This window comes from Solea senegalensis, linkage group LG19, assembly GCF_019176455.1.
Source record: "Solea senegalensis isolate Sse05_10M linkage group LG19, IFAPA_SoseM_1, whole genome shotgun sequence".
NCBI lineage: Eukaryota > Metazoa > Chordata > Actinopteri > Pleuronectiformes > Soleidae > Solea > Solea senegalensis.
In genome coordinates this window covers 14,325,616-14,352,417 of record NC_058038.1, presented here as the reverse complement: position 1 = coordinate 14,352,417, position 26,802 = coordinate 14,325,616, and the positions used below count along the sequence as shown (strand labels likewise).

Sequence of the window (26,802 nt, the reverse complement as noted above, 5' to 3'; positions counted from 1 at the left end):
TGGGTCAAAAAAGTCATAGTAAAGTATGTGGTCCAAAATAACCCAAAAACGTCATAGTATAGTATGTCGACAAAAATCGGTCAAAAACGTCATGGTATACTGTTGTTGACAAAAATTGGTCAAAAAAGTCATAGTATAGTATGACGCCAAAAGAGTCATACTATAGAATGAGAAGAACTGGGTTATTTACTGTACATTACTATCATAAACCTTCAGATGAAATGTGTAGACCCGCTCATTCTTGAATCTCAACACACTTTACTGGGCCCACCTGGTGGCTGTCATGTATGAACAATTTTCTTTGTGGTTTCAACCTACTCGGTTGTTTCAGCCAAAATTTGCTTGAAAGTTTTGCTTTCGTATGTTTGGCACCCATTAACGATTAAAGTGCTATTGCATACTACAAAAGCGGCCTCATGAGACGTCATAGTATAGTATGTCGAAAAAAATCGGACAAAAAAGTCATAGTATATTATGTCGTCCAAAATCACCCAAAAACGTCATAGTATAGTATGTCGACAAAAATCGGTCAAAAAAGTCGTATACTATGTCGACAAAAATGCTCATGTTATTTATTCAGTGCAAACGGGCAGTATAATAAATCTGGCTGACACTTGTTTGACCTGCTTGATTACAGCAAATCCACTGCATCCTCTGTGATCTGAATTTTGACAAATAAGTCATACTTAAGTACTTAAGTAAATGTGACAAAAAAGTCATACTTAAGCATGTCGTCAAAAATCGGTCAAAAAAGTCATAGTATAGTATGTCGTCAAAAATCTGTCAAAAAAGTCATAGTATAGAATGTTGTCCAAAATGGGTCAAAAAAGTCAAAGTATAGTATGTTGACAAAATCGGTCATTAACGTCATACTATAGTATGTCGACAAAAATCGGTCAAAAAAGTCATAGTATAGTGTGCCGTCCGAAATGGGTAAAAAAAGTCATAGTATAGTATGTGGTCCAAAATCACCCAAAGACGTCATAGTATAGTATGTCGACAAAAATTGGACAAAAAAGTCATAGTATAGTATGTCGTCCAAAAGGGTCGAAAAAGTCATAGTATAGAATGTTGTCCAAAATGGGTCGAAAAAGTCATAGTATAGAATGTTGTCCAAAATGGGTCAAAAGTCAAAAGTATAGTATGTTGACAAAATGACGTCATAGTATAAACAAAATACGTCAAAAGCGTCATAGTATAGTATGTCGCAAAATCAGTCAAAAAAGTCATAGTATAGTATAATGTCCAAAATGGGTCAAAAAGTCATAGAATAGTATAATATCAAAATGGTCAAAAAGTCATAGTATAGTATGTTGTCTAAAATGGTTCAAAAAAGTCAAAGTATAGTATGTCGACAAAAATCGGTCAGAAACGTCATAGTATAGTATGTCGACAAAAATCAGTCAAAAAAGTCATAGTATAGTATGTCGTCCAAAACGGGTCAAAAAAGTCATAGTATACTATGTCGTTCAAAATTGGTCAAAAAAGTCATAGTATACTATGTCATCCAAAATGGGTCAAAAAAGTCAAAGTATATTATGTCGTCCAAAATCGGTCAAAAAAGTCATAGAATAGTATGTCATCCAAACTCAGTCAAAAATGTCATAGTATAGTATGTCGTCCAAAATGAGACAAAAATGTCATAGTATAGTATGTCGTCCAAAATCGGTCAAAAACGCCATAGTATACTATGTCGACAAAAATCAGTCAAAGAAGTCATAGTATAGTATGTCGACAAAGATTGGTCAACAAATTCATAGCATAGGATGTTGTCCAACATTAAACCCCTATGTCTCAGGTTTGTAGAGTGTCATCGTTCCAACAAGGGCTTGAACCCGGATCTTCTAAATGAAAGGCATGAGTGCTGACGACTACACCAACTTTGTTCTCTTTAATGTTGTCACATCATTATCCTATAGTATGTCGTCCAAAATCACCCAAAAACATGATAGTATAGTATGTCGACAAAATCGGTCAAAAAAGTCATAGAATAGTATGTGGTCCAAAATCGGTCAAAAAAGTCGTAGTATAGTATGTCGTCCAAAATTGGTCAAAAAAGTCATAGTATACTATGGACCACATACTATACTATGACTTTTTTGTCAAAATGTTTTGAAGTAATGAAGTTGATTTGTTTAAATTGCATTCTGACTGTATATTATATATATATTATTATAAAGGAAACTGCTTTGGTTTGGTTACGTCATTTTGTGTGAGCAAATCAGCCTACAGCAGCTTCAAAAGTCTTTTCAACATTCACTGTCTCATATTTTTGTACTTCCTTATGTCTTTTTTTTTTTACCTTGGTGTTGCAGGTTAAGAGCAGAAGCTCTTAATGCATCTCAGGACTCCAAGGATGAAGGAGGTGATGATGTGAGTGACATAAGTCTTGCAGATTCACTGTATTTATTTTGTATCATTTCTTTTTATAAGATGTCTTTGTCTATGTCTTTGTCTATGTGTATTTTTAGATACAGTAGATTGATAGATCGATAGATCGATAGATAGATAGATAGATAGATAGACAGACCTAAACAACATATAAGCTACAAAATAAAAAACATCTTCTCTTCTACAAGGTGACATGCAGGACTACAGTAGAGACATGAAACCAGGTTTGTATAAGCTAGAATTATGAGAATACCTCCTCTCATGTTCCCAGTTTTCATCACCCATGCAAGATGGCGACATGACAATGATTCAACGGCGTCGATTCACACGCGTGGAGATGGCCCGAGTGCTGATGGAGAGGAACCAGTACAAAGAGAGGCTGATGGAGCTGCAGGAGGCTGTACGGTGGACAGAGATGATCAGGTAGATGATCTGGACTACTGTAGATCTGAAAATCCTGGTTGACCACAGAAAAACACCAGTCTCAACATAGTGAATGAATTGTTGATTTCTCAATGAAGTTACACTTTTCTGTGTCTTTCAGGGCATCCAGAGAGAGTCCTCCAACTCAAGAGAAAAAGAAGTCTACCATCTGGCAATTGTGAGATTCTGTTTTTTATGCAACTATTTTTTGGACACTCTAAATAGACTATAAGAGTGAGAGTGAATGGTTGTTTATCTCTATGTGGCCCTGTGTGGACTGGTGACCTGTCCAGGGTGTTACCGTACCTTTTGCCCTATGTCAGCTGGGATTGGCACAGCACCCTCCACGACTCTCATGTGGAGGATAAAGTGGTAGAAGATGGACGATAGCATAAAAATAAACCTCTCCTTCTCTTTCTCACTCCATCCACCAGTTTTGCACGTCTCTTCAGCTCATCGGCCAGCCCTCCGCCTGTCAAGCGTCCATACTACAGCGTCAACATACACTACAAGTCGCCCTCACCGGCTGGTTTCTCTCAGCGCCGCAGTCAGACCATGTGTCAGATCTCCACCTCCAACCGCACTCTGGAGTTCTTCCCTGAAGAGTGAGCAGTGGAGCAACAAGCTCCAAAATCTTCTGTCACACTTACTCACACTTCACACTAAAAGCTCCTCCCTTATCTGCTTCCCAGTCTGCTTGGGTCTGAACGCCTGGTTGCTTGCTCGCTTGTGGCAGCTTGGAGAGTAAATATATATATATACGTATACTGAGCAGTTAACACATTAATGAACATGCGACTGGCATTGAAAGTCACTGTGATTAATTAATTTCTGCGCTTGAAGCCTGTTACATTCAGCTCAACACTGATCGCCAACAAAGCAAAAGAATATAATCACAAAATGTCTTTGCATTAATCGGGATAAATTTGCTTTGCCTGGTGCATGTTGGCAGCCCACTGTTCCATTCATGCCATATTTATTATTTATTATATTTTGTATATTGACAGAATGTGGAGCTTTCCATCTGCAAGCTATCAGTGGCGCTGCAGCTTGAAGGCCGGCTAAACCGATGAGGTTTCTGCTTGACACAGAGTGAGATAGTTGGATTTTTTTGCCAGATCAGTTTCCAATTTAATTTTGAAAAAATGAAATTAAAATTGAGTCCATCTCCCACAGTCTGTCAGTTACGGCTGAATTATTAATCATTTCAAATTGAAAATTATTTATTTACTCTATTTTTGATTGTTGCGCACCAATTAAAATGTAAACCATATATGTTTGGAAACAAAGATTTTGCTCTGTCAATGAAATGAAGGTTAAATCACAACTCAAACTGCAAGCACAACATCTCTCAGAAAAATAGCAATAATAAAAAACCCAAATTGTTCAGGCCTACTGTTCATAGACTTTATGAAAGATAGTGTATGATAGAGAGAGCAGTGCACTCTTCTCATCTTTCCATCTCTCTGCCTCCCGCTGCTCGCTGGCCAGGCTGCTAACGCTTCGCTCTTTCTCTCCTCCTCCTCTTCCTCCCTCTCCTCCGTTGCTTGCAGACTGGCGAGTAACGGTGTTGCGTCTCTCCTCAGTGACTCAGCACTCGTGGCCCGCCGGGAGCAGCGGCGGGAGCAGTACCGGCAGGTCCGTGAGCACATGCGCCGTGATGACGGCATCATGCAGGCATGTGGCTGGAGTGTGCCATCTCGATTTAAACAGGTACACACACATACTGTACATGGACCACCTGACATGTTCGGGGTCATGACCCCTCTAGTATGAAAACACACCCTGTTTACACTCAGTTTACATGGGAGAGAACAACAAGAATTTGAATTTATGAATTGAAAACGAAATTATTTCACAAAATCAAAGACTTGTTTGTCTTAAAGTGATTGGTTTAAAGTGATTAATTACATTTAAAAATTAAAGCAGGTTTGACATTCTTACAAGTAACAAACACCTCAATATGTAGTTTGTGATTTTGCTGTGAACATTTTCATGGGATGTTTTATGATTCACTAAGCTCCAGAATGACTGATATGACAGTTAAACAATCAGTGTAGGTCCGTTTTTCCTGTTCTCTCCCAAAAACGTCTCCGTTTTTCCCCACTGAAGTTTCAAACATAAACACGACTGAGTAGCATCAAAGTGCACCTGAGGTTGTGTCTGGCAGATTGAGTTGGTTTGATCCCGTGCAGCTAAGAGGCCAGAGGGCAGTGTGTTGGTAGGCAGGTGGCTCTAACTCTGGTCTCCCACAGACTGGTGGTCAGACGGACAGCGCTCAGGACACCCCTGTGAAGAGACAACAGGCAAGTGAGACCGTGTGTCAGCATGCGCCTTTTTACGGTCACTCCCCCTTTAATCTTCCCCCTTAAAACCCCAACCTCCAGACAGCAGCTGGCACTTAATACCTGCAAACACTCACCTCAGTCCAGTGCTTTATTAACCAAAGTACAACCTTTGCCATGAATCAAATTCAGAAAATGCATGAGAATCAAAAGGAGGTTTTGAATATGAGGCATGATATGAGTCAGCATCTTTGTGTTCCGTTCTTCTCACACACACACACACACACACACACCACAAAACTGCATCTCTCAGACAAACTTCTGTCTTTGTTGAATTAACATGAGCTGGTTTTTCTCTCTGCCTGCGTTTCTTCAACCTTTTAACTTCTAACCTCTGTCTGTCTCAACATTACATTACATTACACGTCATTTAGCAGACGCTTTTATCCAAAGCGACTTACAATAAATACATTTAAATATTTGGGTACAAACAAGAGCTACAATCTGCTCTACACACACACACACACACGCTGATGTCGCCATCACACTCGACTTTGGTGTTTTTGTTAGTAAAAAGGAAAGTTTGTCATCTTGTCATCCCACTGACTAACACCAGATGGCACCAAAGATAAAGTACTGTATTTGCAGTGATAACTACTTTTCATTTCTGTGGCCAGTTGTCTGTTGTCTTAATGTCAAAACATCACATCACATCACATCACATCAGGATATGTCCTGTACTGCTACAAATGGAGTTAAATAACCACACAGGTGATTATTTATCTGTCCATGTTTTCTCTGGGGTGATACAGTGGCCTCATGGAGAATGATAGGACCCTAAAAATAGACACCAAACACAAACTAAACACCACCGACTGGTGCCTTCAGTGATGTTTTCTTTATTCCCTGCTGTATCTGTAACAAACCCTTGATGTTCTTTGTTTTCATCAGTGCCCAGCAACATTGAAGGTGTACTGAAGGAACCAGACAGTAGTCCATTACTTTACATTAACTAAAACTGCATTTACCTCTTCTTTTAGACCACCAACGAAAAAGAGGACAACCGCATGAAGAACGTTCCCGTCCCGGTTTACTGTCGCCCTCTGGTGGAGAAGGACCCCAACAGGAAGGTGAAATGAAAAGAGGAAAATACAGTGACATGATGACATGAAGACTATTAGAATGTAAAGGTCCAGTGTGGAAGAATTTGGAACAAAATGCTACATCTGTTTTTTTTCCACTGCTGTAGAAACAATGACCCTCGCCTAAAGTACATATAAGCTATTATTATTATGGACCATTAACGTCATTAAAGGACAATGTCAAAGCTACACAGATGGAGACGGCAGGGTGACTGTTTCCCTCCCATGTGCCCGTAGTTGTGGTGTGCAGCGGGGGTGGACCTAACAGGATGGAGGGCCAGCAGCCAGGAGGTGGGGCCAGCCAAGGCGCTGTCAGGCAACAGTGACCCGCTGCGTGCTGAGGACGATGGAGCTGAGAAGAAAAACAACCACACTTCACCAGAGAAGAAGAAGGTAAACCAACTACAGCACGTCGCGATGTATCGCTAGATGATTGTCTTGCGATGCATTGATTAGCACAGAATCGTTGTATCGTGATATTCTTGGTATCGTAGACCATGTATCGCTAACTAATAATCTCCTCTCTCCCTGTTCCAAGCTCCAAGAGACAGACACTATGAGCAGTCGAGTGTGGATCCTCACGAGTACCCACTCTGCCAGCAAGGTGGTCATCATCGATGCCAACCAGCCGGGCTCGCTTGTTGACCAGTTCAACGTGTGCAATGCTCACGTGCTCTGCATCTCCAGTGTGCCAGGTACGACAGATTAATGCTTTATGAAGTGCCCGCAAAAGGGTTTCAGAAGTGAATTTTACTGCTAAAAAAACCCCACTCATTGTGTCAGGATAAATGCCTCTTGTTCCCACACATACGCTCACTCAGTCAGGTCTGATAGTTTTGCTTGACAGAGCCTGTTTTAAGCTGAAGGATGCAGCTTACAAAAAATGTTATATTCTTTCTGTTCACAAAGCACAAAACACAGTGTCCCTTAGTGGCTGACGTGTTTTTGTGTGGTTGTCTGCAGCTGCCAGTGAGAGTGACTATCCAGCAGGAGAGATAGTGTTGGATCCAGGTGATGGTGGTGCAGGTGGAGGCGAGGACACTGGGAGTGTGGAGGGCATGTTGGCTGGAATCACTCTTGTCGGCTGCGCCACTAACTGCAGCGTCGCCCGCAGTAACTGCTCCTCGCGCACTGACACTCCCATAATGGACAAAGGACAAGGTGGGCACACTGTGAAAGCTCCTTCATATGTGTTTTGTTTTTATAGAAAGGTGTGCATTTCCATGTGTTTTATTTTATTTCAATGGTGTTGTGCTCCAGCCCCCACCGCTCCCCCCATGAACGGGAGGATTCACCCTGCACAGTCCGCCGAGGAAGCAACCGAGGCCACCGAGGTTCCTGAGTCAACAGCCAGCCACACAGAAATGAGATCTGGACCGCCGGGACCGTTTACCGAGCACGTCTTCACCGACCCCCAGCCTCGTCCAGCAGACGCCTCTGACCGGTAAGACAAAGCAAAGTCTGACCACGTCGACGCGATCACCGTGAATGGTGTAAATAAATCTCCACAGCCGCAAAAACATGTTCAGGTTCGCCATTAAAAAAAATATATATTGTCTTTATATGCAGAAGTGCAGGTCAGTCCAAAGAGGACATGTCACACCCTCCAGAGTCAGAGGATGGAGGTGAAGAGGCCAAAAACTACACAAGCGTTGCCCCCACTATGTGGCTTGGGGCCCAGAACGGCTGGTGAGTCGCTCAGCTGAACACCACAGGTTTATGTTTTTCTTTAGCAACGTTCACATTGGGTCACTGACTAACTCAAGTGGCTCTCTCCTCCCTCCAGGCTCTATGTTCACTCCGCTGTTGGAAACTGGAAAAAGTGTCTCCACTCCATCAAACTCAAAGACTCTGTGCTCAGCCTGGTGTAAGTTTGTTTTGTATAAATAACTGCATTTGGGGAAGTTTTGCCGTTAACAATTCAGAATGAGAGATTCCCTCAGGACAGCACACTGTAACAAACCAGCAGAAAACATCGGTGTAAATGTGCCAGAATCACATCTGTCGTTGTAAGACGACAACCATTAAGGAAACGAAATAACCCACACTTAACAAATTGACACATCATATAAAACTAACAGAGATACCTTCAATACACAGTTAAATAACTGTCAAAGTCCCTGATTTGAGCTGGTGGTTTGTTCCATGTATGTGAGCCTCTGACTGACACAACCATTTGAATAAATCTAATTTTTGACTAAATTGCATACATATTCATTTCAAAAACATTAGCAGTTCTCTCTCTCTCTTCCTCTAATTGCAGACATGTCAAAGGTCGTGTGCTGGTCGCCCTCGCAGACGGAACCCTCGCCATTTTCCACAGATCAGAGGGTATTTTCCATTTTCTATTTCCTACACATAAATTATGGATTTTCTTTTCTTTCTTTCATCTTTTTAAAAACTTTTGTCAGGGACTGTGGTCACGTGTTTGTGTTACTGTCCACAGATGGACAGTGGGATTTGTCCAACTACCACCTAATGGACCTCGGTCGACCTCATCACTCCATTCGCTGCATGGCTGTCGTCCACGATAAGGTGTGGTGTGGCTACAAGAACAAGATCCATGTCATCCAGCCCAAGAGCATGCAGATTGAGGTGAGATGAGCTGATGAGCTACTTGTTTATTGGTCCCATTAGTCAAAATTATTCCATCAGATATCGGAATGATCCAAACACCCTATATGTTGTTGATGAACTGTATCTGACGATGTCGTTTGATTTATTGATTTGTTCTTGTCATCGTAGAAGTCGTTCGACGCCCACCCCCGCAGGGAGAGCCAGGTGCGGCAGCTAGCGTGGATCGGTGACGGCGTCTGGGTGTCGATCCGGCTCGACTCGACTCTGCGTCTCTACCATGCTCACACTCACCAGCATCTCCAGGACGTGGACATTGAACCATACGTCAGCAAGATGCTGGGTGAGATGATGAGAGATGTTTTTGGAAAAAAATCTTGTCCTGACAGCAATTCTGCATCTATTAGAGTGTTGATTTTTCTTTTTTTACTTTCAAAACCTAAATTGTTTTGCTCTCAGGTACTGGCAAGCTGGGCTTCTCCTTTGTGCGAATCACAGCACTTCTAATTGGTGGAAATCGTCTTTGGGTCGGAACTGGAAATGGTGTGATCATCTCCATCCCTCTGACAGAGAGTGAGTTTCAGTTATACACCTCACAAGACTTACTACACAAATGAGCACATGTGTCTATTGCCTTTATTTATTTAAAATATGTCTCAAATGTTCTGACAGCCATCACTGTCCTAGCTTGTCTCAAACTGTCTTAAACCGGACATTGTAATATTGAAACTGATTACACAGTGTGGGAAAACTCATCCCTGTATGCCTTGCTTTCACTTTCTCTTGTCCACCAGGATAAGGTTATTGCAGAAAAAATAGTGAATCAAAGTACGATACAGAAGATCTGCACTATTATTTATTCAAAACACCGAAAATAATAGCATTCACCCAATATCTATAATAAATCTGTATATATTTATTATGGCACAACATTAGTGATTACACTGTGTAACAGCTAACGATACTGGTGTTTTGCTACAACTGCAGCATCTTTAGACAGACACAGAAACGTGTTCATCCTGGCGACTAAATTCCAAGAACCCAACAGAGCAACGTGGTTTATTCAGTGCATTGTAAAGACGATTGTCCTGACCGCTACGTTGGGAAACAACCTCTGCATAAATACATGGCACGCCACAAAAGAGCCAGCTCATCTGGACAGGACTCAGCTGTCCACCTACATCTACAAAGGGCAAGGGGACACTTTTGAGGAAGAGAATGTTGGCATTCTGGCCAGGAAAGACATATGGTCTGAAAGAGGAGTGAAGGAAGGAGTGATATCTACTGTATGTCAACGTGGAGAAACCATCACTCAGCAGAGGAGGTGGACTAAGACTCCAACTATCAGCCACCTACAATGCTGCACTTGAACGCTCTTCCTAAAAGGATCAACAGACACACACAGAACAACAATAGTGACCTGAGATTCGGTCTCTCAGGTGACCCATTTTTCACACCTTGTCTCAAGCAACACTCCTTGCTGCAGAGCAGTGAGCAAATTTAGTGTCACATGACCACTAGTGGGCTTACGCGATCACGTGACCTCTCGTGTCCTCCCTGCCACACAGGTTTGCAGAGTGTGGTTATGCAAATAGGAAGAAAACATGCAGACACCAGCCCCCACAACTAAGTCTTTGAAATAGTTTTATATTTTAAATTTTTTGATGAATGCTAAAGTTTAGAGAAAAATAAGCGTTGTTTTCCTTATATCTTGTGTCCATTGGTGTAATCTGTAAACAACAACTAATGACTTAAACAATTGAGATCACATTTTAAAGGCTATCGACGGATTATCGTTATCATCAAAAATCCCCCCAAAAATATCAAGATATTATTTATTATTACATATCGTTCACCCCTACTTGAAATTGAATGTGTTTGTCTTCCTGAATATTCAAATATTTTACATGAGTAGAAGACCAAGCAGCGCCATCATGTGGTCATTTTTTCACATTTTTACTGTAAGAAATGATGTCTAACTTATACAAACATCTGACGTGATGATGAGTCATGATGATGAGGAAAAACACAGCGTAGTGTTGTTTAACTGTCGTTTCCTCTTCAGTTCTCTCCTTTGTCTCCTGACTTTTTCTTTTCCAACCTTTTCTTCCCTCATCGGTTTCACCTCCTCCACACAGTCTGTGTTCTAACTATTGCTGTTACTGTCGTCTTTCTCCTCTGCTCACCTCCTCACGTCATCCTCCTGCTCCTCCTCCTCCTCCTCCTGTAGCGGTGGTCCTTCACCGGGGACAGCTCCTGGGTTTGAGGGGTAAGTTGGAGCACTCCTGACCTCTTGTCGTTGGGTTCCACCTCTCCTTACCTCTCCGCCTTCACCCGCTGAAACCCCCATGTGACCTGAAACTGTTGAGGACCACCAAGAGAATTCTGTGCACAATCATAAAAATGTCAACGTTATGGGACAACAGTGGCTTTTACAGATTGATTTGCGTTGCATGCTGTTGATCGTTGTGATTGTTTTTGCATTGACGACTAAAAGACACTGTATATATTTGTGTACATCAGAGTCATTGCATGCAAATTGCTTTAGCTGCCTCAAACTGTTTTGAGTTGCTCTCAGTGGGTTTTTCATTTATGTTCTGTGGGCAAATGTCGTGTGAGTGTGTTTAATGTGTTACTTTTTCTGTAGTTAAAAAAAAGGCTGCATTGTCAGTTTCTCACACCTGGACTTTCTCAGCCAATAAGGTATCGCCAACGTCCTCCGGTGGAGTCATCCGTGTGTACGGTGACGACGGCTCCGAGAAAAGCAGCGGCAGCTTCATCCCGTACTGCTCCATGGCTCAGGCTCAACTCTGTTTCCATGGACACAGAGACGCCGTCAAGTTCTTCGTCTCTGTACCCGGTATGTACCGAGTCACCTGATAATAATCTTCACTGCCTTTTTAATTCAGTTTCATTTTATAGGGATTTGTCACCAAAATAAAAGCAACAATAACTCTCTTTTAACTAGTCTAATTACTTTAACTACTTGGACCTAATGTTGGCAGTTTGATTCTCTGACTTTTGTAAAGTTACACATCCTCACGGATACAAGTGATGTGAAATTAGATATTTACTGTGCGCTTATACCTGCTCCCTGTTAAACATACAGTATATAACTGACTGTACTCAAACTCTTTTCTTGCGTGTGACAGGCAACGTTCTGGCCACCCTTAATGGCAGCGTGCTGGACAGTCCATCAGAGGGACAGGGCTCCACGGTGCCTGCAGAGACGGAGGCCCAAAGTGTTCACAACGTGCTGGTGCTGAGTGGAGGAGAGGGATACATCGACTTCCGTATAGGTGGGCGATTACTTACATACATACATATTATATATGTATATATTTCTATATGTATCATGTAACTTGTCTGAAAGTTTAAAGATGACAAGACTAATGTTCTAGCCAAAATCACTCTTTAAATCAATGGAAATGCATATTTCTATTCAAGTTTCATTTCAGCCGTTTCATTTTGGTTGCATTTTAAGGATGTAACCAATGGATCACCCATTACTCATTGCGGTTTGCTGAGTGTTTTGCAGCCAAAACTCTCCCATTAAAGCACAAATGCACAGGAGAATGCTTCCTGACATGAAATTGGCTCTCATGACAGCCCATGGCAGTTTGATTCCCCACTAGGTCCTAATGCTAGGAGGGTTTCTAGTAGAATTTTAGTTAAATGCAGAGAAGGAATTGCCCTACATGGATAAATAAAAAAAAGTACAAACAAATGACGGAAACAACATACTGTGTTTTCTCCCCAGGTGACGGAGAGGACGATGAGACGGAGGAAGGAGAAAGCAGTGCGGTAGTATCGCAGATAAAACCCGCTTTGAGCAAAGCAGAGCGAAGTCACATCATTGTCTGGCAGGTGTCTTATGTACCCGAGTGACACCAGGACCTGCGTTAACGCCCCACACACACCCACCCACCCCCTCTTCCTCCTGGCCCCCTGAAAAGCTTCCAGCCACCCAAAACTTGTAATTATCCCCGATCAAGTAAAATGTCCCCTTGGCTCTAAAACGACCCTCTAAGCAGTGTATTGTACCTTGTAACTATTATATCCCCTCCTGCCCCATCACCTTGTAACTTAAATGCTTGTAAGTACAAACATTCTCTGACCTATTAATCTGCCTGCCATCCTGTCCCACTCAGGACATTGTTCATGAGCTTTGTAACCCACTCACATAACTATCCCCAACTCCTGTGTATCAATCAACCCTGTAAGCACACTCTGTATTTACCCCAGTCACTCTGCATCTGCCCCAGAGTTAGTTACGCCCCCTTTCTCCATTTTGTTTGTCATCTCTGAAACCTTTACCTCTTCTTAGAAAAAAAAAAGTCAAGGGCGATGCTGACTTTACATTTCTACTGCAAATCTGCGTGGTTTCTCCAACAACAGCCAATCCATAATTATTTATTCATAGCACAATACGGATCCTGGCTTTCATGGATACAGGTATCAGGTGCTAGCACACACACAGGGATCATGTTTTGGCACCAAGTTCACAGTGATCATTTCCCCGTCCTTGTGTTTGCTAAAACTTTGACAATGTGTTCAAATGAGTTGGTATAAGTCACATGGAAAAAGTCAAAATGGATACATGTCCAATTATTACGCTTAAACGTCTGGGTTCTTTAGGCTGTGACCTCATCTCACCTCGCCTCAGTTTTAAAAAAGTGTCCCGATAAAGACTGTGTTCTAATCACAGTGCGGTTATTGAGCCCAAAATGGCTGAAGCAGCTTAATGCGAATGAGCTCCAAACATGTGCATATAATATGCTTTGAATTGCACGGGTGACACCGAGGGTTCAGTCAACTAATTTCTCTCATCCGACTGGCTGTGGATCGGACGGTTTGGTGTGAAGCGGGAGGTGAGCGGGTGGCGTGTCGTCGGAACGTGTACAGGGATTATTGTAAATCTCCAAACACACTGAAGCTCATCCTCTCTATGTTCAGTATGATACTTCATGCATTGATCTTTGTGTGGATTAAATATTAAACATATTTGTGTGCTGAAAATCATTACCGTGTGTGCGATGCATGTCTCTCACTTTACAGATTCACCGAAAACATGGTAAACGGAGGATCAAATTTTATTGTTTTTGACAATACAATCGTTTCAACATCAGTATGTGTTTTATAAAAAAGTATGAATATGACCAGATGATGGAAAAAGGACACTCTTAAAAATACATTTTAGCAAACATTCAGCACAATTAAAGCAGGAAACTCTATTACACGTCAAATGTAAAAACCTTGACTCTTCAAGGGGCAGGTGATGGGAAGATTTTACATCACAGAATTTGAATTTAAATGGTGCAGGAAAATTAAACTTGTTTATGTGCAAAAAGGCAATTATGGTATTGCTGAATTTGTTTCATTCTTAATTTTCAAGTAGATAAAAGGAAAGATTTATTGCTTCAAGTGGAAATGGAGCAAACTGGTAACAACTCAGTTTGATGTTTTGTGTAATTCCACCTGAATACCTCTGTGCAGATAGTGTTCTGTACTTTAAAGATTAACCTTTATTTTGGTTAATTGTTGTGAATCATGTTGACCGCTATTGCATGAAAACAAAGCTTATTGCTGAAGAACTGTAAACATGAGCTCGTGTTCTACAAAAACTACAATGAAAACTGTAGCGAGAGACACCGTAAAGTCAAGTAATTGGTCATGTAGTTCAAATTGTATAATTCTTTTTCTAAAATGTACTTCAAGTAGTTTAAACGTAAGAAACGACACGAAAGGTGCCAGTGACCCTCGTGTGGCTACAAGCTATTTTCTAAAGTATGATGTTGCCCATTTTGTCATGAGACAAAAAACAAACTAACCTACAGGACGGTTCAGACACAAGAGATTGTGGACCATCAGTTGTAGATCCAGTGGCTGTGAGTGTCTTCCCAGCACTGAAGCTCATTCTCACGGAACCACAGGGAGATTTCCCTCTGAGCGCTCTCCACAGAGTCGCTGCCATGGATCACATTCCTGCAACACAGAGCCCACGCAGACATTTACCAGCACAGAAAAAAACAACGGTTGCTATGACACTTAAAGAAAAAGGCTGTAAAGTGAAATCTTCATTTCCAAATAGACATTACAAAAACGAAGTTGCATGATGGGGAGAAATCAGAATCATCTGAAACACCTGACAATAAAAATCTGATTATTACAAAACTGCGAGACGACCATACACCGACATTGTTTTTCTTTCCCCCCCACTTCTTTTTCAGATACGACATCAGCACTTGAAGGCGGCATGATTAATTAAGATACCACTCTTCTTTAATACATGATAACGTGCATACTACCATTAATTCACAGTCAACTGTTACAGCAGCTTTTTGTAATATAAAAACATGCAAGTTTTAGGGATTTCCTCATCCTGATCTCAAGTATTAGATTGGAGCCGAACATTTTTTTAAACTGATCAGGGATCAGCAATCATACCAGCTGGCAGCTGCACATGCACTGACTGTAAGTATCGGATATGGGTTCATATCTGGGGTCAACAAAGCTGATAGGGACACCCCTAACAAATCGTTCAGAGTAGAATCAAGTCTGACCTGCCCACTTCCACACAGTAATCCCCCCGGATGGTTCCTGGCAGCGAGTCTGCAGGGTTGGTCTCTCCCAACATCTTGCGTGCCATCTTAACCACGTCCAAACCCTGCCACACCTGAAGAGGAAAAAGCAGAAATGTTCATTACTTTTGTACAAAAACAAGGAATGATCTTACAAAAGCAGTGGTTACACGGCACCCTCTACAGATCTGTCAGTCACTGCCTCATTAGTCCTCCTCACCATGGCAACAACGGGTCCTGAGCTCATGTAGGATATCAGTCCGCTGAAAAAAGGTTTGCTCCTCAGTTCTGTGTAATGTTCCTTAAGAAGACCCTCAGTTGCCTGACATTCAAACACACAAAAGAGAAACACATTTTTAAAAAGAAGTCAATCTTTGATAAATGGGTAAACTTCATTCTCAGGGGAAAGAATGAATCCCACACACCTGTATGAGCTTCATTCCCACCAGCTTGAACCCTTTCTTCTCAAAACGCTGCACAATTTGGCCCACCAGCCTCCGTTGTACGCCATCAGGTTTTATGGCAATGAAGGTGCGTTCATTCACACCGGTCCAACCTAGAAGCAGAGATAACATACAGCAGACATGAACGAAAGAGGAAAAAATAAATTAGAACTGTGTTTGAACTGCAAAGTGTCACCCCGCCACACACAACCTAGAGTAGCGTACATGCACACAGACACAGGAGATCACAGGTCATGTGAATGATTCAGGAGACAGTGAGGTGGTGAAGTAACGTGAACAGACAGCTGACACAGATAAGCTCTACTTTTATTTAATCTGTGCTGAAAAAACAGCCAGTTACATACTGAGTTTATTCTGCCTTCAGTCTGCAGCTGGAGGAAAAACTCAGAATGACATGCACCTCCAAAAAACTGTGTCTACCATGCGTTAGTTTTGAGCCATAAACCTCCTCCCTTGCCTTTGTAGGCCTTTTCCACGGCAACTAATTTGACTTTTTGCAGGAAAAGCACAGGTGTCACTAATCACAGAAAAGTAAGAGATCGGTTTATATGAATTCATTATTTATTGTGGCTGTATAAAAATATTGAATACTGACTGATTATCGACACTGACCTCACTAAGCACAACGGCGTAAGCCTATGACATCTTTAGAATTAGTTTACTGAGGAGTTTTTTTCCCATTAGGAAGTGGGGACAAGTCCATAAATAAAAAAAACCAGCTATTTTACATCATTGCACACAGAATTGCTATTTTAGGACTTTCATTGACCTGTGTACGTACATGTACATCCCATACTGTATATATTCTGGTAACAGTCTATAATGTACATTCTATTTCAACATTTTATAGTGTACTATGTTAATATTTTTCTATATTACACTTTAACACATGTGGAAATGCATGTGTATTTATTATCTTTAACTTTACTGTCTTTGCTGCTGTGACAATGTGAATTTCCCCACTGCAGGACTAATAAAGAACCATCTCATCTGATCTAATACGTCTGCCAAATTTGCACAGATTACCACTAATTCACTTTAACGTGTTGGTCACAGTTGGACTCCTAGTACTCTCGGCACTTAAATCTCCTTCAAAATCGCCTCTTTTTTTCTTATGCATTTTAATTTTTAACATGGTCTCTTCTTATTCACTTAATTTTACTGTTATCGTGTTGTGTGGTGAGATGGCAATTGGCTTTGGCTATAACCTTGCATTTGACCATTTATAGGTCCCTTAATATGCACTGTCCCTCTATAAATATACAAACACGCGCGCGTTAAATCACCAAAAGTTCAACTTTAAAAAGTTATCCACGTGACCTGGCCAATCCGCGCTCACTCCAGCTATTAATAGGATAATGAATCAACTGACTATCCAGCCACTCCGCGCTGCTAGTAGATTAGTAACTAACAGTAGTTAGTGTCTGAGCCACTGAGGCCGCATGCTAAAACACAGTCTGTGTGTTATATTAGTCACACTAACTCACACTAACTGCACAGTGTTTGTTTTTCCATTAGTTTAGAAGGTTTCGTGCCTCCATTGCTGCTCCCTCGGCCGGCTCCCGCTGTCACGCGGCGGACACTGCGAGCACATTGTCCAGTTAAATACAGAATGATGAGGCACAGAATGGCGGATGAGGTGCGCTGTAAACGCTTGTATCACCAACCTGACTGGAAGACGTACGCGAACACAGACAGAAACAGACAGATCATTGTCACCCGTGGACGGAGGAGCACTGACACACAGGAAAAGGCGGAAGAAGGCGACGAGGACGTAAACGAAGAGGTATGTACAGCCAATCAGCTGCAAGCTTCTTCCTCGTCTCCTCCCCTTCTTTAGCGATTGGCAACTGCTCGTAAATCCTCTACTGCCATCTTCCGGATTGAGGTATGAACCGGTGAAGCTGTTACTTTGATTTGGTATCTATTGAAGCACCTGAAATGAGGCGAATTTTAAAACTTTACATGTTATTTTTGCAGAAAAAAATCACTCTCTTAAAAATAGTGCAGTATTTGACTCGTAAATAAATTTAAGATTTATTACTTAACATCCCACAAATACACATAACACACAGAGGGGTTTGCAACAGAAGAAAACAGCAGAGACCAGGACTTTGAGTTGACAGTGTCAAGTGTGCACTGATTTGGTCCAAAATGTTCAAGATTGGAGAACCACATTCTGAAATCACACTGCTGTCCCCTCTTTCCTTTGCCTCTCTTGTTCCTGCTTTTGGAAATAGTCTTTGTTGAGCCTGATGTTCCTCTCTAAAGGTAAGGCAAGCTCTTCTGTCAGTTCCCTGCCTGTTGCTTTCTTGTGCTGAGCAAGCAGCATGGCACGCAGCAGTGGTGGGTATGGGACATGGCGTACTGGTGGCTCAGGAAGTGGCTCAAAATCCTTGAACTGTTGTTCCATGTGTTTAGGAATCAAGCGCCAGTCATGATACATGACCTTATCCATCTCTTTGACCTCGTTCTCCTGTTTTCCTGCCAAGCACAAGATCCAAATTAAAAATGAAAGCAAGCTGTAGAAAAATCACACATCTCCTCATCTCAGTATTTTCATGAATGTTTTCTCAAACAGCCTTAACCACATTACACGGATAAGTCTTACCTTTATAAGTGAGGACCCCCCAGGCCTTACCGTGATCCATGTTCTACAAAGCAAAAGAAATCGGTTGTTCTTGATCGAAGTACACATAAATCAGGCCGTCATTACACTGCACAGTCAGTTGCAATGAAATGGATGTGACCCACTCTCACCTCAGCTGTGTAGTCCACCTTGACTTTGGTGATATGCCAGTAGCTGGGCTCAGAGTGGTCCTCCAACCAGGACTTGCGAGTGAAGAGGCGCCCCACTCCAAACAACCTCATGCACGACAGCAGGGAGAAGAGGCGGCTCTCCCTGCGTACATCCTGCCAGGCCAGCACTGGCAGCATCTTCCCTGTGTAAGGCCGCTTCATCGTGTCATAGTCCAGGGCATACCTTTGAGATTCCCGAGGCCTGGACTTGAGCTCTCGGTATGCCCGGATCTTCCGAGCCATTTCTGCGATGAGCCGAAGCCGCTTTTTCTTCACCATGACTGCGCGACTTCAGTGAATCTCCTCAACGACACTGGTTTGTTCTGCAGGAATTGAAATTTCAGAATAAACAAAGTGGTCTATAACCAATGTCCACTCACGCAGAGTTTGAGCCATATTCATAGAAAATCAGTTTAGGTCTTTCCCAATGTGAAATCTCAGTGTGCCCTGAATGCACAGTGTGTGTATACCTCAGAATACAGTAGTTATTATGATAGAAAAATGTGATAATGCCCTATCACATTTCAAATCTATTACAGTAAGTATTAAACTGAAGTTCACAAGTAAAATTGAAGTTGTAATATCAGTCAGAAAAGTTAATTATTAAATATTTTCCACATATTGTTCAGCCTAAGAAGACACCTTACAAACTAAAATGTACATACTGCTTGGTTTTACTTGCTTTCCTTTTTGTAAAGTAATTTTATTGTGGCAGCGTGTTGGTGCAGTTCAGGCAGAAAGTGCACCAAGCTCTGTGGAGAAAGCTACGTTAAGAGACGCCTCATACACATTCAATACATGACTTTATGCACTTTCATCTCCATGTTATGAATAGAGAAATCCTGCACTTTTAACTTTTTCCCCAGACATTTTGTCTTCAGTTTTCTTCAGTTAGACAGATATCTTGATGTATCACTATATGATTATCTTGCAATATATTGATTATCACAGAACCATGTATCGTGTAACACTCTGTACCGTTTGTTTCAGTATTTCAAAAAGATAAAGGAGTATCGTGTGTCACTTTATAATTCCATTACTTGACTCAGTTAACCTACACATAAATGTAAACATAAAGTTCCTGAGCATAGCCGAAAAGTGGGGACATAGTAGTCACAAAACATATAGGATATTTCAACAAGATTCAACAAGACTCTAAGAGCATCGTAATATTCATAATATAATATCATATTCATCTTTGCTTTGCTGTAACTACACTATGTGTGAGCATTATAAAATAAGTATTATTTCCTCAAAAGAGCTGTTTTTGTACATATTTAGCACATTCGCTTGAGCATAAGATTCACAGCACTGATGGTGAACATCATCCTCATCCTCATCCTCATCACATAAGTCATTCCTGTGTGTGATGAGTATTACCTTTGTTACAGTCAGTTCAATAAAAAAGAGGGAAAACTTAACTTGTGCTGCTCTGTAGTTCTGGTAATCTTAACAACACATTTGTTGTCATATTGCATTCCTTGATTTGAGCAAACAGCAGACCAGCAGTATATGGCGACATAATAATTAAATCATCATATTAGTAAATACGATGAATTATGTGGGGATTCAAAGAGAGAACATTGAGTTCGGGCCATTGACAGTCCTCCTGTGACAATGCTAACCCCAGTTAGCCTTTAGCTGACGTTTGAGGTTAAAGACAAATCACAGAATTACGCCGTAAACTGAATCACCTGATTGTTTTTGGTAAACCTCTGCTGAACTAGCTACACAACTTACTATTTACAATCATATGTGTGTTAAATACCTGAAAGAACCTGACGTGTGTCCCAGCTTCACTTGACCTCCGCAAAAGGCAAGCGTGTGGTCCGACAGCAAAATGTTCCGTGTAAACTGGTGGCGTAATTTAGTTCCGCTTCTACTTGTATTACTTATTTTTAACAAACTGTCATTCTCCTTTAAATAATATCAGTACATAATCTGCATGTTAAATCGTTGTTTTCTTTGTGTAATATTTGCACGAAACTGTTTTTTTTTGTGATACATTTAAGTGTTACAATCCCCACTTATGTCAAATTTGTCATTAAAAACTCACAACTTGTATTTACTGTATTTGGTCATATAATTGTACAAATCCACAGTAGTTTTATAAATTTTAAAATTTAATTTAAAAAAATGTTTTTTATTCTGCCCCTGCGATAGACTGGTGAACTGTCCAGGGTGTAGGGCTGAACAATTAATCGAAATTTTATCGAAATTGCAATATGACCTACTGCAATTTTCAAATCGCAGGAGGCGCAATATTTGTTATAGTCAAAATGTGGGCACAAATGTCACACAATAATAATTTTAAATAATTTTTTTAAGTGAAAATTAGAATAATGATGTAAAAATGACCATTCCCTCTGATATCACAAATCACAATCACAATTCCTGTCAAAATAATTGCAATTACATATTTATTCAAAAATGTTCAGCCCTACCAGGGTGTACCCTGTCTATTGCCCTATGTGAGGTGAGATTGGCAGATGAAACTCCTGTAATGTTGTTTCTTTCACCAGTGTTCAATCTCAGCACTTCCCTGACAAAAATCTCAAGTCATCACCATGATTCTCGAGGTAATGAGTAATGAGATATGGCTGAGTCCAGTCCACTGTGCATATTTAGCATTCATTTTATTTTCAGCAGAAAATCATGCTGATCGTTAATACAGGAAAAAAAAGACCAGTATCACATACAGTATTGTTAATATGACACAGAGCATAGAAACACTTATAATTCTCAAATTTACAATATATCAGCAAGTCAAAGTGCTCTGATGCATCAATGTGAAGACAGAGGAAGATCTGCTTGACTCTATCTAACCATTGTGGTTACATTAATGGATCTACAGAAAGGAGGTTCTGATCATTTATAACACAAAAGGACAGAATTACATGTACTTTCACTACGCATGATCCTCTGGAACCATCGCCTCAGTTGTTCTGCCAGTGTGTCTTTTAATGGAACCCAACACACTACTTCCTCCTGAAAATCATCTTTACAGAATACTCCTGTATTGCATATGACCTTAAATGTTTAATATCTACCAAAACCAAGACCTTGAGGAGTGAACATGATCAGATACTCGTGACTGATGCAGCAGTAGGCAAACTGTAGATTCAACACTATTATTATGCTAACATTGTCATGGTTTGGCAGTCTGAAGAGGTTTAAACAAATATATTTATACTGAATATCTAACCCTACTCACTCATGTTTAAATTGGTATAAACCACTCAGCCCCTGTAGCTAAACGGGTGACAGCAACAATATTTATATTTCATTAAAGTTTCACCAGAGAAACATTGACCACTAGTTGTTATGGTTGAGTTCATTACCAAAAAGTATCAAAGCAATTTAAATCATGTTTTAGCCACATGTAATTATGCTATATGCTGCAGTGAGTGATTGAGAATTAAGCACAGCTGTTGAGGAAACAGTCTGACCAACAAAAAATTAAATTGCATAAACATTTCAGAGGAAAAAAAACTAACATTAAAATCTTTTGTCAATCAAATAAACATTTTAAAAAAAGACTACAAAGATATAATCGCAATAAAAGTTACATAAAATGTGTAGAGGTCTCATCTGAGTAAAAGGACAATGTACACTGGTTACATCTTTTAGAAAGAGGAAATCCATAATTTGTATAAACAACAAGCATGACTTTGCAGACTTTTGAAAAGCTGGTGAAAGCTTGATGCAGCCATTAATGTTAAATACTCATCTCATAATGTTTATCATTAACGTGATCAACAATTCAATGTGTTTCAGTTGCTTGGAGATGATTCACTAAAAGCTGTAAAGTGCACTCTTGTTCCTTACACGTCCTGTGTTGAGTATTTTCACAGTTTGTTAAAGAGCCGTGACCTGCAGGTAAGAAATCATACCAACTGATTCTCACTTTGGAATCTGAACATAAAATCAAGAGATGCCAGTTGAACAGGTAACAGATCACTGTGATAATGCATGGATCGCATTTAGGTTGAAAACAATAAACGTTATTTGCATACATGACAAAACACACAGAATATACATTTACAGTCTCTCTTTTTTTGCAAATATACTATGATGATGACCAAAATCTGGCCATATATTACTTCAGTGTCTCAATGTACAATTTAACCTGCATAATTAATCTCATTGCCACTGATCAATAGCAAAAAAAAAAAAAGATATCGCTAACAAAACACCATCTTTCCATCTTTTCACTTATTGTTTTTGAGTAAATTATGAGCATGAAGACAATTTAATGGCATTTAAGAGAAGATCACAGTAATAAAATTTGCAGGGAGAATTTCTGCTGTTACAGTTCACCATCTACATACCACTGTCTCTGCTTCAATGAACCTTGTTACTCTCTCAAACACCCCGAAACAGTGATGCAGAGGAAAGCTTGAAGCAGATGGAGTAACACTATGTTAGAAGCCGTGGGACAGTAACCTCGGCCAGTGTTTCAGAGGAGGTAGGATTCAATCTCTCCCGTCAAGTCCAGCGGCATCTTTTCCTCTGACAGGCTTCAGGGTCTGACGTGCAACCCTCTGAATCGCTCTCGGAGGATGACGGTCCAGCCAAGGCCGGGACGGGTGATTGTGAGGGACATTCAGGCCCATCTGGAGTTTCTTCTGTGGTACCACAATTGAGACTGAGCACCCAACCCAATTTATGGTGGAGTAAGTGACGAAGACCTGGTGGCAGTGGCAATACATCTAGGGTGTCTATACAGTCTGGCAGCAGCTGGCGGAGGCGAGCACAGCAAAGGTAGAGCAGCGAGGTGGGTGCCGAGCACGACCTGATCACCTTCATGCTGCTTTTCGCTGCAGTGGAGCAGGCCATTGGATAGAACTTCTTATTCTGTAGCTCTGTGGCTGCAACACCTAGATTGACACAGGAGACAAAAATGTCATGTTTATGTGTCATATCCTATTTCAACACTAGTTTTAAAGTATTCTACAGAATAAAAAAGTCAGTAGTTATCAAATGTTAGTGTCACACCAGTACAAGTTCCAAAAACTGGCACTCTGATCTGAACAGTGTCCGCTGCTTGTCAATACTAACCTATACACTTTCGATTCTTGAAGAAAGTAAGTGTGCCATGCCACGTGTCTAGATGGACTCCAATAATGGACCCCTGTCCGAACCGAGAGGAGAAGTTCATCTTGTCTCCTTTATGGTGCAACAAACCTGAAACAATATGGTGACCAATGATGCTTTACTCACATGAGAATCATTACAGTAAGTCTTTGTTACATTACAGTGTTGTTGTGTTGGTCTTACCAGTGTAAGAGAGACCCCAGCTGTCTGCATCTTTGCCCAGCAGACTGCAGAACGTGTGTCTGTATTTGTCTAGGTTGACATCAGAAGTACCAATGCCTACCATCTGTTCATAAATAAACAAGTAAGAAAGTATAAACAATCTTGAGCTTATACTCAGTAAAGCCCTTGATTTAGATACAATGTTGTGTTTTTTTTAGGAAATGCCTTTACATTATAAGAACATGCTAATGTGAGAGGGTAAGGAATAGAGGTTCACCATGTCTGTTCCATACACTGGGGACGTCATCTTAATTTCCCAAAAGTGCTGCCCTTCAGCCAGCTCTTTGGATCCACGAATCGCAGCTGTGCCACAGCTGTATTCAGAGTGGAAGTTCACTTTGCGATTGTCGCAGCTCAGTAATGTTGCCGTCGATCGGCTGTTGACATCCCACACCCAGTCAAATTCTACAACATTAGAAGTGTTTCAATTCAGGTCAATGACATAAGAAATGTAGTTTTAGATTATTTAACCTGATAACAGCCAACAAACAAGAGCAGCAGTGGGTGTGTACCTTGGTCATCTTCTCCACAATGGCAGTCTTTTACTTGGTGGAAACCTCGCAGGCGAGAGTTGTAGTTGGTCTCAGCCTGGGAATCGCAGCCACAGTAGGACTCTCCGGTCACAGGCACCGCACTGGGAACTGGAGGGACCATCACAGCTGAAAAGTCCGCCTCTGAGTCAGAATCACTGTACTTGGGAGCAAATTGCAGATCGAAATAGTGAAATTCTGTGTTAAAAAAAGGTGCTAATTTTGAATATTAGGCTATCACAAAGAGATTGGTTGTTGTGCTAAAAACATGCGGCTCTACAATTTTTTGTCAAAGGCAAACATCCTAGTACATTCCCTTCTGTGGAAAAATTATTAAACTTGATACAAAGCATGTAAACAACTTATCCTCAAGCCTCCAGCATCAAATATGAGTATGAACAAACTGTGCTAATAATGGCCACTGACAAACTATAGGCTTTTGGTTAACAAGAGTCCCTGAGGTGAATCTTGCAGTAATCAACTGGCATCATATGACACAAATGGAAAATAAGATGTAACACTTTAAAACTATTCAGATGCAGCCGCGTGGTTACCTCTAGGCGTTCATAGTTCCATTCTTCACTTTCAGAGGCCAGCACAAGCGCCCGGGCATCAGCATCCCGCCGAATCCCTCCCCAGACATATCTCCAAGCACGACTGTTCCTGCTTCGTCGAGACATGGTAGCAACTCACGGTGTAGAAAGTAGCCTGACAGGTCAGTTCAGGTTTAGGCAAAATGATAAAAGAGGAACATCAGTCCAGCTGCTGAAAGACAACAAAAGACATGTTTATGTAGAGATGCACAGACAGCCACAGACCTTTGTATTCTGATGGGATGTTTTACATTGACATTACTGTTTAAATAACAAGAGCATACACACATTGGGCGGGGTACCAACCTAATATTTCCACACTGTATCAATATTGATACTTTTACTTCATGACATAAACATGTATTCCTTTTCACCAAGTGTATTTTACTTTTATTTTATCTTGCACCTGCTACACTAGGGAAGTAATGGTACTAGGTATGCACAATACTATCAGCAGGATATCAGTACTGGCAGAGCAAGTCAAACACACCAAGATGGGGGTTAGTTGGTTGCGACATGCCAAGGCTAAATATTCCTTTCATGACAGAAGAGACTAAATGGCCTTTGCATTTGGGTGCAGGGAAAAACTTATTATCGGTAAGTCCAATATCGTTCATCCCTTAGCGATACCGTCGATTTCATATAATCATGGGCGCAATTGTACCTGTATACAGTACATTCACGAACCTGTGCCGGTATCAAACGCCAAAAAAAAGTGGCGTTAGAAGAAGCAAGAACTACCGAGACAATATGTGGATTCTCCAGTGGCCTTCGAAGCATTTCAGGTTTCCCGTGAAATAGAAAAGGAAAAAACAACAAAACTACCAGCCGACACAGCTGGACTGCGGAGACCTACATGTCAGTAAATGCAAAAAATATAAGGAGCCACTTGGCTGGGGAGAAAAGAAATCGATAAGTTGCAAGGAAAAAGCAAAAACCCACACCTGTAGTTTCTCTTACACCTGCACTTCATCACTGTTTGATCGAAAGCCAGCTAGCTCGTTCTGGCTAACAAGAGCAGCTACCCCGCAGAAGCACGAAACGTTGGTCGGCTATAACAGGCTAACACGGCATATAACAAGGTCAGCGGCATCACATTTCAGGTCAGACGGCAGGCTGCATGCGTGTATATATAGCCGAGTACTCTGTTACGTGTCGCTTGTTAATGTGCGTCCACGGTTCATGCGCCAAATGAAATGTGGAAAGACCTGGTCGAAGGTGGAATAATGCACGTACAGTAGCTAGTAAGTTAGCTTCCATTAGCATGCTGCAGCTACTCGCCTCAGATGAAATGGGAGATTGACATTACCTGCGCGTTTTTCACAACCAGCTCGCAAAATATAGATTCCCGCAGAGATGCTGCCGCAGCTCGAAGACACCTACAGTAACTTAAATGATTGTGGACAGTTGGATGAGAGACAGGCTAAGTGTCGCTCCTCCATGACCTACTTTACATGAGTCTGAGCGTAAACAATCGCAGTGGGAGCTAACGTCAGCACCAGGGTTGCCAGGTCTGCGCGACAAAAAAAAAACCAACCCACTATATCACGGAATACCACGACTCAAAAATATACCCTTACTGTTTTCAAAATACAATAGCATTGCTGCACTTGTCTAAGGTGTTGTAAAATGCACCAATACATACCAAAATAGCATAAATATCGGGATTAAAAGTACTTTACCCAAAACAATTTGATAATT

At 41.1% G+C, this 26,802-nt stretch overlaps 4 protein-coding genes across 6 annotated transcripts; 1 reads left to right on the top strand and 3 right to left on the bottom strand.

Moving 5' to 3' along the window:
- The first annotated feature begins 1,766 nt into the window (after positions 1-1,766).
- LOC122785285 (C-Jun-amino-terminal kinase-interacting protein 3-like) lies at positions 1,767-13,837 on the top strand. Its single transcript, XM_044051018.1, has 21 exons — positions 1,767-1,798; positions 2,316-2,373; positions 2,663-2,814; positions 2,936-2,992; positions 3,249-3,419; positions 4,368-4,527; positions 5,070-5,120; positions 6,140-6,229; positions 6,479-6,634; positions 6,780-6,936; positions 7,205-7,402; positions 7,502-7,685; positions 7,811-7,930; positions 8,028-8,108; positions 8,505-8,572; positions 8,688-8,836; positions 8,987-9,158; positions 9,275-9,388; positions 11,511-11,675; positions 11,968-12,114; positions 12,576-13,837. Exons 1-21 carry the CDS (start codon positions 1,767-1,769, stop codon positions 12,701-12,703), a joined length of 2,610 nt encoding a protein of 869 aa, XP_043906953.1. The 3' UTR covers positions 12,704-13,837.
- A 53-nt stretch (positions 13,838-13,890) lies between these two features.
- On the bottom strand, positions 13,891-17,638 carry nme3 (NME/NM23 nucleoside diphosphate kinase 3). The gene is made up of 5 exons (XM_044051126.1): positions 17,528-17,638; positions 15,822-15,952; positions 15,617-15,718; positions 15,379-15,491; positions 13,891-14,800 (listed from the first exon to the last, which is right to left on the bottom strand). The coding sequence occupies exons 1-5, from the start codon at positions 17,571-17,573 to the stop codon at positions 14,683-14,685; spliced, it is 510 nt and encodes a 169-aa protein (XP_043907061.1). The 5' UTR covers positions 17,574-17,638; the 3' UTR covers positions 13,891-14,682.
- A 247-nt stretch (positions 17,639-17,885) lies between these two features.
- mrps34 (mitochondrial ribosomal protein S34) lies at positions 17,886-20,501 on the bottom strand. Its single transcript, XM_044051119.1, has 4 exons — positions 20,428-20,501; positions 18,621-18,982; positions 18,472-18,514; positions 17,886-18,344 (listed from the first exon to the last, which is right to left on the bottom strand). Exons 2-4 carry the CDS (start codon positions 18,936-18,938, stop codon positions 18,046-18,048), a joined length of 660 nt encoding a protein of 219 aa, XP_043907054.1. The 5' UTR covers positions 18,939-18,982; positions 20,428-20,501; the 3' UTR covers positions 17,886-18,045.
- Positions 20,502-21,271: 770 nt separating this feature from the next.
- Positions 21,272-26,602, bottom strand: spsb3a (splA/ryanodine receptor domain and SOCS box containing 3a). 3 transcript variants are annotated; one of them, XM_044050279.1, is made up of 7 exons: positions 26,411-26,602; positions 25,063-25,273; positions 24,491-24,671; positions 24,196-24,383; positions 23,940-24,042; positions 23,721-23,846; positions 21,272-23,539 (listed from the first exon to the last, which is right to left on the bottom strand). In XM_044050279.1, exons 2-7 carry the CDS (start codon positions 25,186-25,188, stop codon positions 23,148-23,150), a joined length of 1,116 nt encoding a protein of 371 aa, XP_043906214.1. In that variant the 5' UTR covers positions 25,189-25,273; positions 26,411-26,602; the 3' UTR covers positions 21,272-23,147. The 3 variants fall into 3 exon arrangements, with proteins under 3 accessions (XP_043906214.1, XP_043906215.1, XP_043906217.1); XM_044050280.1 differs by having other exon boundaries at positions 25,063-25,270; XM_044050282.1 differs by lacking the exon at positions 26,411-26,602 and having other exon boundaries at positions 24,491-24,666; positions 25,063-25,127.
- Positions 26,603-26,802: the final 200 nt, after the last annotated feature.

Excerpts from the sequence above, each read along its gene's own strand:
- LOC122785285 (XM_044051018.1), top strand. The coding sequence starts at position 1,767 with ATGTTGTCCAACATTAAACCCCTATGTCTCAG. Across the intron at positions 2,815-2,935 it reads CGGTGGACAGAGATGATCAG|GGCATCCAGAGAGAGTCCTC; the intron begins GTAGATGATCTG and ends TGTGTCTTTCAG. Across the intron at positions 8,837-8,986 it reads CCAAGAGCATGCAGATTGAG|AAGTCGTTCGACGCCCACCC; the intron begins GTGAGATGAGCT and ends TTGTCATCGTAG.
- mrps34 (XM_044051119.1), bottom strand. The coding sequence starts at position 18,938 with ATGGTGAAGAAAAAGCGGCTTCGGCTCATCGCAGAAATGGCTCGGAAG. Across the intron at positions 18,515-18,620 it reads AGGTGGACTACACAGCTGAG|AACATGGATCACGGTAAGGC; the intron begins GTGAGAGTGGGT and ends TTTGCTTTGTAG. Across the intron at positions 18,345-18,471 it reads GGGGGTCCTCACTTATAAAG|GAAAACAGGAGAACGAGGTC; the intron begins GTAAGACTTATC and ends TGTGCTTGGCAG.
- nme3 (XM_044051126.1), bottom strand. The coding sequence starts at position 17,573 with ATGATCTGTCTGTTTCTGTCTGTGTTCGCGTACGTCTTCCAGTCAG. Across the intron at positions 15,492-15,616 it reads CAGGACCCGTTGTTGCCATG|GTGTGGCAGGGTTTGGACGT; the intron begins GTGAGGAGGACT and ends TTTCCTCTTCAG. Across the intron at positions 14,801-15,378 it reads TACTGTGTGGAAGTGGGCAG|GAATGTGATCCATGGCAGCG; the intron begins GTCAGACTTGAT and ends TCTGTGTTGCAG.
- spsb3a (XM_044050279.1), bottom strand. The coding sequence starts at position 25,188 with ATGTCTCGACGAAGCAGGAACAGTCGTGCTTGGAGATATGTCTGGGGA. Across the intron at positions 24,672-25,062 it reads GGAACTATGAACGCCTAGAG|TACAGTGATTCTGACTCAGA; the intron begins GTAACCACGCGG and ends TTTGCTCCCAAG. Across the intron at positions 24,043-24,195 it reads CAGTGTATGGAACAGACATG|ATGGTAGGCATTGGTACTTC; the intron begins GTGAACCTCTAT and ends ATTTATGAACAG.